The 12,778-nt window shown below is 41.2% G+C and overlaps 1 protein-coding gene across 1 annotated transcript; it reads right to left on the minus strand.

The window, feature by feature from the left end:
• Window positions 1-579: 579 nt before the first annotated feature.
• On the minus strand, window positions 580-9,277 carry wnt7ba (wingless-type MMTV integration site family, member 7Ba). The gene is made up of 4 exons (XM_078281595.1): window positions 8,991-9,277; window positions 7,618-7,844; window positions 3,961-4,232; window positions 580-2,864 (listed from the first exon to the last, which is right to left on the minus strand). The coding sequence occupies exons 1-4, from the start codon at window positions 9,071-9,073 to the stop codon at window positions 2,385-2,387; spliced, it is 1,062 nt and encodes a 353-aa protein (XP_078137721.1). The 5' UTR covers window positions 9,074-9,277; the 3' UTR covers window positions 580-2,384.
• Window positions 9,278-12,778: the final 3,501 nt, after the last annotated feature.

The raw sequence follows: 12,778 nt of genomic DNA on the forward strand, positions 1-12,778 counted from the left end.
GCTTTACTAGCCTGCTCACACCCTGCCCCACCCTGTTTGCTCTGCCTCTGATTTTTAATGACAAAATGTATTGAAACAATCGGCTGGACTCTCCCCTCAATCCGCCGGCATAGTGAAGGGAGCTTATGTGGTTCCGGTCCCCAGGATTTCAGACAGCTAACAAAACAGCTGTTACTTGCGCTCGACTGGCTGGCTGCAATGCTTTTCAGCCCCACAGGAAAGCGGCTGTGTGAGTCAGCCGGGCTGAATGAGGTGGCATGGCCGCGGCTGCCTGTTCACCTCCTAACACATTAGTACCACCGTATCAGTCGAGGCCAGAAGTTCTTGTGTTTCCCATATCAGCGTTTTATACCACAGGCCTCTACTATATAGTATTTGTGCCTTCTGGTTTGATATTTGCCTTCAGCAAAAAACAATTGTCAGCCTGTAAAGTATGTTTTGTATTTGGGTCAAATAATGTTTATATAATGCTTAATAAAGTTGTGTGTGTGTGTGACTAACAAGTTTTTTTTCCCTAATAAAGGCCAGATGTGACATAAAATTCAAGAGGCGATAAAAGGATGCTCAAATTTTATTGGTAAAAAAAGAAAAAATACAACTGTCCATGTTTGTAAGTGATGCAGACCTTATTATTGTATTTGTTCTGTGGTATTTATAGTTACAACTATGCTTTTAGGAATCCATGAGTGATGAGGATCCTAGCTACTGAAAGGGCCATGTAGACAACTGGGAACAGAAATCTCTTCGATGTAAAGCTGCAAAACTAGTTGGTTGCTGACGCTTTCAATGTGTTATCGACTCGCAATTCCACGAATTTACTCCAATACTTAACAGCAGTTTACACAAAATTTCCTGGACTTTCCAACACTTCATGAATCATTCTTGCTTTTATGAGCTACGTTGAATTGTGAATGAGATGAAAAATCTGGGCTACTTTGATAAAACACGTGGAGTATTTACAATTTAGCTTTGATCAAAAACATAAATTCCAAATAATTTATAGTTCTCAAATCTGAATACAATGACATTAGAAAACACTTGTAAATAGTGACTTTCTTTTCCATCTATAAATGACATAAAGTGCCACGTTCCTCATATAAAAATATACTCTTCAAATTGTTTTGTAAGTTATATAAAGCCTAAATAAACATTTCTGAATACATTAAGGGTGCTGTCCAAAAATAGCTTTGAGGCCTTTGATCCTCTCATACCCCCCTCTGTGTTGTTAGGGCACATGCCATCCACCCAGGCAGGCCTAAACCGTGCTGGAAGGCCTTGTGTAAGCAGAGGCCATCATGTGGAATTCCACGTCTCTGCCGTTCATGGGAATGTTGGATGTATCTGAACCTGATTGCACCTCTATGGAGTTCCAAAGAAACTTACATGCTTTTCTCAGAAGTCAGGAGCCCTCCGAAAACAAAACAATGAACACGATCAGGATGGAAAGTGCTGTTCAAACTGACAAGTTGGATGCTTAAAATAGTTTGGGAGTATTTTCTGCCTCTTTGCCTCTTGGCGTAACAAAGGGTCTGGTTTTGGAGGAGAATTTGTCCATGAGAGAGATGTCAGTACAGCACTCAACCACACAACTTACTGATGCCCCATGAAAAAGAGAAAAAAAATTGACTGAGTGCAAAAGAAAAATAACTCATCTATAGCGAAATACGCCACTGACAATTGATAATGGCCTTGTGACTCAAAATCCGTTACTTTCCACTTGAAATGTATCAGAAGCAATTGAAGATCATAAAAGAGAGGAAAAATCTTAAAGAGCAATTGAGTTTGCTATCAGTCCTATAAGACTAGGTTTAAAAAATGTCTTAACATAAATAATTTTGTTTTATTTTCAGTGTTCAAACAGAATACAGTGTGAGCGTACAGTTAAAAGTATTCCACTGCCATCTTTCAATCGTCATCAGGAGCCTGTCTTCTGTCATGGCAGTCTGAAGCGCTTTGCTGTCATAGCATTTCCAGTTAACGTGTTACAGAAGTCTTCTCAAGATCCAACAATAGTCCTTGTTGTTTTTCCTTCTCGTGCGTGACATCTGTAAGCTACATCTTACAGATGTTGCAAGATGTCTTCTGAATATTGCCTTGCTGCAGAACATCAAATCCTGCAACATGTTTGCATCATGTCACGGTTTTGTACCAGCGTGCAAAAAATGGAAAGTTTTCTTTATCTTAGTTGTCTATTTTTTTCAAATTCTCTCCAAACCTCATTTCTGTTTTTTTCTTTCTTTAGAATTCCAAAATAGGATGTAAAAATGTGCAAATTGTTGAATAAATACTTCCAAGTCCTTCACTTTGAATTCCACTTTGTCATAATCTTTTTATCTTTAACCATATTGTCCGTTTTCCCCAGCCTCTCCCCACTTCCTCATTCCCTACTTGCAGGTGAAAACTTCTGATTTCTCACTGCATGTGTTGCACTTGACAAAACAGCACCAGTGGAACTTGCAGTTGCACTGCCAGATGCGTGTGTAGTGGTGTGTGTTGTAACCCCGGCCGCAGCACATCAAATTACAACTGTCTGTGTGGGTCGAAGTGCCGTTGCACAGTCTTCCCCGTGTTCCTGTGCTTCCTGTGGCTGTGTCCTCCTCGCAATAGTTGGGCGAACGCTCCAGGTACACCAGGTCTGTGTCCGTTGGCTTCTGGTAGCCCCGGGCCTCTTTGAGTCGTAGGAAGGAGGGTTGGCGGAGGCGCGAGGCTCGGACCGGCTCTACTTGAACAGCTCCACTGTAGCGTTCCTTCAGCAGGTAACCAATCTCTCTGAACTTTGGCAGGGTGATCCAGCAGGTCTTAGTGGTGCAGGAACCAGACACACCGTGACACTTACACTCCAGCTTCATCCTCTCCTCTAGGATCTGATCACATAGAGAGTAGAAATTAGGTCTGTATGAATTAAAAGAGATAGTTAAAGAGCTGAAAATATATTGTGTGTTAAAACATAAATGGTTTTAAACCCGTCCGCCGCTTGAAATTGAAACGGTAAATGGCAATCGTACAGCCTTTAAATCTGTCTCTTTTGGTAAGCTGGGCTTTCTGCGGACACTTCAGCACTCTAACCAGTTTGCCAACTTTTTGTCTCAAAACCTGGGGAAAATAACTCGTACCCCAAGACTGTAGTCTCTAATTAACTTTACCTTTCTTCAGACCACATATTGACGTGACAGCCCGAGAAAACTGACCAGAGCTGTTGCGCAACCATACAGATATAGAATTACATTGTGGTTTGAGCCAGATTTATATGATAATGCCATACAAATATTTTCAATGACAAAATGGACAGGTGACTGTTTGCCCATGTGACTGCACTTGATGTTGATGTGAAAAAGATGACCACCTTATTTTCATTATAAGAGTGAGAATGATTTTGAGCGACTAAGCTCATTATTTGAACATCTAGTAACTTGTGTGTCAGGAGCCCTGGTCAAATCAGTGACTCAGTCTTTCCCTTCGTGACTATCACATTCTGGGGGAGTTTGCTCTTGACTTTGGTTGCTTTAGTGTGTGCGGTGGTGCGGAAGTATGGTCTTTGGTGCTGCCACTAATAAAGGAAGCGAGTGAGACTTCCAATAATATCCTCTATCCTCACCTAATGTGTAGTAATTCAATGAATGGACTGTAGGGCTATGGCACAATTCCATTTTGGCAGCTGCATCTTCCAAGTTTTGCATTTCTGTCGCAGATACACACTCCCACTCTAGTGTACAGTAATAATGTAATAATTTCTGCACTCGTACAGGGCTGATACAATTATAGTAACTGATGCAAATACACAACAAATAAACTAAAGTAGTGTATAATCATGGGCAATCTATGCCACTTTAGGAATTTCCCTCTTCCTACTAATGTTACACGTATTCAAACTGGAGTATGGTGTTGTATGATGTTTTCATCATTAAACCCCAAAAATAGATTAGATGGATTCACTTTGTTTCGTCCTTTTGCATGGGTTACCTTTCGCCCTGCCTCATTGTTGTGCAGGTTCATCAGCCGGCGGGCGTTTTTCTTGATCTCACGGGCGTCTACAAAGCGCCGTGAGAACTCCACACCGTACTTAATATCGGCTGAGCAGCCTCCCCACTTCCAGCCCTCCTCTTGGTCGTGGTAGCCCTGCTTCTCGCGATCACAGCCGCACTGGCTGAGGTTGCCTTGGCTACAAGCTGTGGTCACTGCGTGGGCAACTCCGGCTGCAGTGATGGCATAAGTGAATGCTGCCTCCTTGCTGCCTTAAGAGAAAAGAGCAGAATTTGAATAAATATGAGGCGGAGTAGAAAGTAGTACCACAAGTACTCTCATTTAAATAGAGTAGGTTTTTCATGTACGTTTTTGTAGACATTCTTGAATCAGTACTAACAGTACTTTCCTCTGAAAGGAAATTGCATGCTCATCAAACAGTTGCGCTGTTATGGCACATGACATCAGGGTTATTTCAACTTGGGCTTGAGAAGATTTTTTAGCAAAAAGCTTTAGCAAAAAACTTTTAAAAGAAGTGGGCATTTAGGAGGCCTGGGGGCTAAAAAGACACTACTGAGTTGCATTATGGGAAAATGTAGGGTCCAGCATTTGTGGAGTTTGACCCATACTAGAGACTAAACCTCAGACTAACGCCGCTTCTGCTGCATCCATTTTTTGGCGTTCTTTTCTTTAAAGGACCCTAACACCCACATGGGTTTTTACACTTATTCTGGCTTGGGCAGAGACGAGCTGGAACTAAATGAGGTCACCTAACTTCATGAACCTATAAAAAATGATAAAAGGTTTAATTTCTCCCACCCAAACATGTGTAGCAAAACTAATAGGAGGTATAGAGAGATGACAATCAAGCACAAGCTGTACACACCCACACAGTCCTAAGAAGATGCCATGCCTCTCTCTCCCTTCCATCTGTCTGTACTATCAGTCCTCCTCCTGAAGTGCAACACTAAGTTGCTGGACCGCTCCTTTAAGGAAAGATAGTCACCGCTTTGGATGGCATCACTGATTTATGGATGAATCAGTTTGTACAGTATATTAATGCTGAAAGGATGTCACAGAAGCCATTTTTTTTATGTATATGTAACTGTGTAACTAAGTCGTTTTCAAAATGGCTTCTTCAGTACATTTACTTGAGTTTTCAACCGCTATATTTTTTAATATGTCAAGTATCAGTACTCTATTCAGTCTCTTTTCAACCTTACTTTAGTTTAAATACTATATGAGGTAGGTTAAAGGGCCAGATATCAGTATAAAGAGCATTATATATTATATAATCTCATAATAACTATGCGTTATATATTTTTTCATTCTGCCTTGTTTCATATCAATATATCACTGGTAGAACAGTAATCAGCATAGTGAAGACGACACAAGTGACATCTACTGGCTGAGTAGAGGAGCTTTTTTTCTGGATTGGTACTCATAGTGTTGCTGTGTCTTAATGTTTTTCATCAATGGAATTTCTCACGCGGCTTAAGTGTCATTCTGTGTCTGTGTTTGGCGGCCCGCATTATTTTAGCAAATGATACCAGTGTGTTGCATGTTGAAATAATCTGTGGCCAGGCTTGACTGAGATGTGCCCATTTCTAAGCTTTTGTATGTCACCATTTGACTTCAGAATAAACACATTTATATTTATGGCGTGGAGGGGGGAAATGAATTTATTGGCACTACAACTGGTAATAGGATATCCTCCCTCTCCAATCAGGATAATGCTGGGCCTCTGTTGGTATTAATGCATGGCGTCTCTGGTAGAGGCGATTGTAATGGCTCCCTTCCAACCTGACAAACTCACTCGCAGAAACCATCGGGCCTGCGGTTCCCCTGGTCCATAACTCATAACAAACTCTGAAGTCTTCTCTCATCATGCTAAATCTGCGACCCATTCAGATATATCGTATGGTGAGCATTTCTCAAAGCATCAGGCACATGCAATAGCCAAACAGCCATCTCCTCGCACTTTGATTTGTTTTGATTGTACGGCAGTGCATGCAGGGCTCCATTGTTGCCATCCAGCTGCTGGAGCTGACTTCAATTAGTGGTTAGCATGAATCTCTCTGGTCTTTCTCAATGCTTTATGAGTTCGCCCGGCAAGTCAATCAAATGACGTGGTGGATGGTACATTAGCAATACAGGCGTTGTTTAAAAATAGAAAGAATGGACACAGAGATGGCCAAAGGAAACCAGTCTTACTAAGAATCCATGGAGATCAAAGGAAAACTGGCATGCTCAGTATTTTAGTTTTTACAATAATTAACAGTCTAATTAGTTTTTATGCATATGTAATAAGAGTTAGTCTTCCAGAAAGTACTTATGTGGTAAAAGTGTTTGCGTGGAGAGGACATGAGGACCTGGGTCCAAAGAGTTTTTCTGAGCTCGTTTACACACCACAGGAGAAAAGAGACATTTCCTCTGACAAAAGAAATAAAGGGATCCAGACGTCTTGTCTGCCTGTCTCCCGTGTAGAAAAAAGTGATTGCTGCCAGAGCTGCTAGATTAAACATGGATCCAAACCCACAGCAAGACCGCAACAAAACATTTCAGACTGAAATACAATTTATATAAGAGGTTCACATTAGGAGCAAACAGGCTTCTGTGAGAAATAAAACTGGGAAGAATGTTGACTAAAGGCAGGGAAATGTGTTCGTGTAGGTTTGATATATATCAATGCTTTCAGAAGATGGCACACCCAGATAAGTGTTAGACCCTGCTTTATAAGGAAGTCTTCACACTCCATTTATGACTGCTTTGCTGTGACAATATGTGTAGCAAGCACAGTGACGTCACACACACGAGCTACAGATTGAATCTCCTTTGGGGACACTAGCAAGGTGTTTGAGTTGTTCTGTGTTAGTGTCTATAAGAAGCAGAGAATGAATTGTAGTCGTTGCATGTGGTATTCCAAACATAAATGCTTCCATTAAAGTCTCACCACCAGTCTTTGAGTCTGTTTCGTTTAGTCGAGCTGTGCTGCAGCTTTTTCTCATCCCACTGACAATGCTTAATAGGAGGTTCGAGGACAATACAAGGAGAATGAGAAAACAGGCGGATGTCAAACCACATTGCTGAACTGTGCTCATCCACAGTTCTTTCAGCTTTAGTGATCGAAACCACACTGCTCGGTTTGGTTTGGTTAGGCCATTAAACATACCTGTTGTGTTGACACACCTGTGGACAGATTAAAGTACCACCAAAAGGAGGGATGTGCTGCCCTGATCACACATCAGTCCACATTTGTGCCTCTAAGTTAAGATTTCCACTTGCTGTGTCTAAACTTAGTTTGATCTAACTGGCTGTTGTGAAAATGTCGAAAGGTAAAAAACCAGTTTTGCCCCTGGGGTTTAAAGTTGCCGACCGTAAGACACAATGTCCCCAGAAAGTTGCCCAGCCATGGACATTTGTTGCATGTCATTTTCCATCTCTAGCCCCTCATTTCCTGTCGACTATCTATTGTTAAAATATCTAATAAAGGCATAAAAATGCCAACAGTGTTGCCCCAGAAAAGTATCTTAAGACCCCTGTCCTCTAAGTAACTTTCTTACCCTCAGTCAGCCGACTTTGCTCATTTCCCATTGTCTATATTGTGATGAAAATATTTCAAACAACTTAAAGAAGCTGAGTTTTAAACAGACTGACCTACTCTCAGCTCTTGTCCAAAGACGGTCCTCTCTCCCAGGGCTGAGCAGTTCCACCGGCCGTAGCGGAACTGGTACTGACACTCATTGATGCCCAGCTGGGCGCCTTCGCCAATGACGATGATGGCGTCAGGGCGACTCTGACAGAGGGCTCTCTGACGGGGGGCCAGTCCCGGTATCTTGTTGCAGATGATGTTTGCACCTAGAGCTACCACAGAGGACAGCGCCCTGGGCAGATAGAAACTGGGATTAATGAGAGGGACTTTGAAGACAGACTGTTGTTTTTACAAGGAAAAAGTGACTACAGATAAAAGGAAATGGAGAAACAAAAATGTTCCTACTTACATAAAATATAGTTTGGATTGAACCCTGTGCCCAAGTTGAACATTACCTGGCTGTGATTTGGGCAAAAAGTGATAAGACCTGTTTCCAATAAGCATGTTTTGCTAGACTTTTCGTTACAGTTGCCAGTCTATAAATCCTAAAGATAAAACGAAATAATCAAGACTAAATGAGCAGATCATGTGTAATCTAATGGACCTTCATAAAGATATAGACAGAGAGCGGACAATAGTTAATTGTAGGAATGGGTCCAAATCCAGTTTATTCTGCCTCTCTCTGTCTGTGTTACAGAAAACAGGAACCACCGCAGCTATTTTAGGTTTCAGGACCGTCCCTTGTTATGAATGAGAGGCATGTATGGTGCAGCAATCATTCTCTTTGTGAGGGCCTGGGTCTTTTAATGTCATAAGAAAGAGCTCATTACATCAGCCTGAGCCTGTAGGCAGAGCATGAAGTAGTCCAATATGTCTCTTTTCCATATGTTGCACTCCCATTATGGCCTTTGTCTGATGAGGTGCTCCTTTGACAAAGTGGCTCTGGTGTAATGTGCAAATCCATAAGAGCAGGTTATCTCATCAGCTGCGTGTATGTAAAAATCAGGTAGATCAAATATTGGCTTCTTTATGATGAAAATATTTGAATGAAAATGACATAACTGTTCGTTTCATGGAGAAAATCCGTGGTAGTCTGTTATTCCATTGTGAAATGAATAAATGTAGGTTAAATGGATATTTTAAGTTACATTTTATTCCATTTCTAAAATAATCTCTCTGCAACACCATAACAAAATGTTAAAACACTTTTTAACGTGTTAAATGAAGTAAATGGTAATCATTTACTTGATTTAGCACGTTAAAAAGTGTTTTCTCGTCGTAATAAAACACCTGCAACAACCAGCTAATCCTCTCAAGGTGCGATCTAACTTCACAATGCGTGCGTAATTGGCCAATTGGCGCGTACGGCACAACTACTTGCTAGAAAATCAAACCGACTTGTGTTTGAATTAAGCAGGTGCATTGGTAAGAAACCTACAGGTAGCTACCGCTGGTGAGGATGAGGAAGATCTGTGGGTAGTAGACGGACAGCAGCGCGCTGCGGGACGAGATGATGAGCATGGTTGCGCATTGAACACAACTGTTTATGCTCTCCTGCGGTTAGAAAAGATAAGAAAAACAAGAAGTGGGAAGACGTATATCCTTTTATCTGAAGTCCAAAGCGTTAAACGCGGGAGCGTCGTCTCTTCTTTCCGCCGTTGAGAGGTGGTGTCTTCAGCTAGTGGAGCCGTGGCGCGCTGCGGCAGCTCCAAGCTCCGCTGTCCATGTGTTGGAGATGAGAGGCTGCATCCCACGGTCGAAGTGCGCTCTGTCTCCTGGACCGATAGAGGACTGAATGGGGGTAAAAAGGAGAGAAAGGGTGGGGGCAGATGGGGTTCCGGATGTCCGATACGCGCCGCTCACGTCTCCAAAAGTGGGACTGTTGTGGCATTGGAAGGGTGGGAGACAGTGGCCTCTCCCGGTGCACCAGCCCCAGCGATGAGTCTGCAACCCGCATCCTACCGTATCCCCACCCCCAACACACCTCCTAACCCCCCATCCTACACACTCTCTCTCTCTCTCTCTCTCTCTCTCTCTCTCTCTCTCTCTCTCTCTCTCTCTTAGCCATTTTTTTGTTGATGCAAAAAGTTGTGAAGTTGTAAGTTATATCTGTATCGTCAATATATACATTCACTTTTTTTTTTTTTTTTTTTTTTTTTCCTGCTTCTGACTAAGGGAATTAGGATTAAACCTGTGACCCTCTGGGTACAATTATGCCACCATGTCACCCAAAATTCAACTTTAATGAACTGTACATTGTACTACATTTCTATAGGCTAACAATAAAAAGGTAAACTCTTCTCTGTAGTATTAGTAGTAAACTGTAATGAATTAACATCTCCATCCTGAATAAGACAGAGTCCATGAAACTTTCTCAAATAACTACACATGACTTGTTTTATCATGTCATATAGCTCCTTTATTAGTATTAAAGTTACATTAAATCATGATTTAACTTTTCCATGAAGTTACCAAAAGTTTAATTAAAAGTTGGCTAAGGAGGGTGGGGAAATGCAGTTTCCTAGTACCTAGCAGTAAAGACAACTAGAGCTAAAGCCATCAGTTGATTAATAATTTGGCTAATCAACAGAAAATGATTCAGCAACTATTTAAAATATTGATTCATCATTTCAGTCATTTTTTCCAAGCAAAAGCGCTAACAATTCATTTGTTCCAACTTCCCAAATGTGATAATTTGTTAAGAAATGTCTTCTTCTTTTCAGTTGTCAGAATTCTGGTTTAGTACTGTACTGCTGGGCTCAGTTTTTTAATGCTTGCTGAAATGCTTCAGACAGTCATTTGATGAGACTCTGTGGTCTTCCAGCTCATATGTTCTGCTGGTGTATCACCAACAATACGCCCTCATGTGGCAGTATGAAGGAAATGTCATCATCCCAAAACATCGGCCTAAACATTGACGCTGGTGTGCACAGCAGATAGTGCAGTGTCAGTTAGCTACAACTTAACAAGTTCTACTTTTTTAATGAACGAGGCAGAATTGTTGTAACAATTTGAAAAGACTATTTTCCCTTTTGGAAAAGTTAGTCACATATTTCTACATGGTGACTTTTCTTGTTAAACCCATATAGTCTTTGAAGTGTCCAGGTCTAATCGGATGGAAAAGCCAGCAAAGACAACACAGAAAGGAATTCATGCTGTTCCTTTCTTTTAAAGATGTTCCACAGCAAACAGCACCCTGTATGTGTTTACTTTAAAGAGAGTTTTTTTTAATTTTTTTAAGTAGAATGGGAGGGGACCATCCTGTTCAATTCCACAGCACCTTCAAAGGACGAGGAGTTTTATAGGTCTACTTCACAGAGTTGACAGAGTACATATCTTATTGGCTCGTTGTTGACATTTTGGAGACCGAAAATTGAGACTTTCTGAGCTTCACTTGAGCTAAACAAATGACCGCGAGGAGATAATATTAATATGATTTGTTCCAAAATGAGATATCAATCATCTGAACAAGTGAGACCTTCTCTTAGAAAATGGTTGTGGGCAGTTTTGTGGAAATTAACCTTTTAATTTAAATTCCCTTAAACTGCCAACAAAGCATTTTGAGAGATTGCAGTGATTTGGAGTATGATATAAAAGAATGAAATACCTTTCATTCTTTGGCTGTTATAAGATTGGCCTGATCCTTATGCCCACTTAGATTGTGTGTAACTATAGCTGCAGTCAGATATACCCAGTACTGTAAAGAATGAGAAACACTTTTGCCACTAAATTGGACCCTCGTGGCTGCTGAAACTTCGTCACAGGAACTCAATCTGCAGCTATTTCAGTGGACAACTCGACGATAATGTCTCTGGCTCGTGGTCAGCAGAGGCAGAACTCATTATGTGTGTGTTCTGTATGTCTCTTACTCTCTGTCTCTTTCTCACTCCCTCTCCCTCTTTCTCTCCAAATAATACTCCTAAACCACAATTTCCAAAGCCAAGATAGCACTTAAGAAGCGTGCACTCACTGTCCTGGCACTCACTGTGATATCTGTTTCTTTTCATATTTTTGCGCAGAAGACGAGGCGAACGTGGAGACTTGGGGCTGCGCAGGAATTCTTCTCACTGCTGAACTAGACGTCAGATCAGTGATAAAAGTGGCTGTGAAACTAACAGGACTTGTTTTGTTATCTATTGGGACAGCTGTCAGGGTTTTGACAGAAAAAAGGTTTTGATAGCATCATCCACATTATGAGGATGAGTGACTGGGCCGGAGACAGGCAGGGAGAAACTGGAGCAGTGACCCAGAGGGGCCTCAAGCCGGAAGCAGGCCGAAAAAAAAAAAAGTCCAGATTAATAATGGTGTCTTACAGTATGACTCCATGGGCTTTTGGGCCTATCTTGTCTTTGAGCCCAGAATCCCTAGCTGGGTCTCTGAGTGGTTGTCAAGGAAACAGTATTGCTATTCATAATAGTAAACATCTGATAATTCATCATAAGTGACATTTTTCTGCAGAATAGCAGGGCTCATAGGTGGAAGAGTGAGACATAACAATCCCATCCACACGCAGTAGTTGAAAGTGGAAAGGAAGGTACTCCACGCAAGCCCAGTTCATGAATTTGGGGTTGGGGGAAAAATAACAGCATAGTAATGTGATAGTTTCTGTGTCAAAACACAGATACCAAAACTATAAATACATTATAGAACATAGCGTTAGTTCAGGCAGAGCACACTCGTATTAGCTGATTGGCTGCTTCATCCATGCTTTGCAATCACTGGCTCATTCACAGCTGCTTGGCTACCAGCTGATTATAAACATCCACTCATATTTATGCAAGGCCATTATAACCTGACACTTCTAACTGTATAATAGTCAATTATCTAATGTAAGTGACTAAATTGTAGTAATGCAGTTGTCTCTTATGTCCTTTTTGAAAGTGTTCACGCTGTTTACTTGAGACTTTTCTCTACGAAAAAACACCTAAAGTTAGAACAAGATAGAACTAATTATTGCAAAGTGTTTGAGGAACACAATCCGTAGTCAAAAAAATGTACTAAATCAAAATATACAGTATATTATATTGCAAATCAGCACATAGCAAACGGCTAGTATCATGTTGTGGACTAGAAAAGAGTAGGTCTTTAATGTCACTGAAAGCCAGTTTAGTTTTCAGACAGTAGTAAAAAATGAATAATACATTTAAAAAATACCCAATGCACTATATTGTCATCATCACTATCACCAAGACCATCTAAGAGAACACCCAGGGGCCAGCCCGCTGT

Source organism: Sander vitreus, chromosome 23, assembly GCF_031162955.1.
Source record: "Sander vitreus isolate 19-12246 chromosome 23, sanVit1, whole genome shotgun sequence".
In the NCBI taxonomy this organism is placed as follows: domain Eukaryota; kingdom Metazoa; phylum Chordata; class Actinopteri; order Perciformes; family Percidae; genus Sander; species Sander vitreus.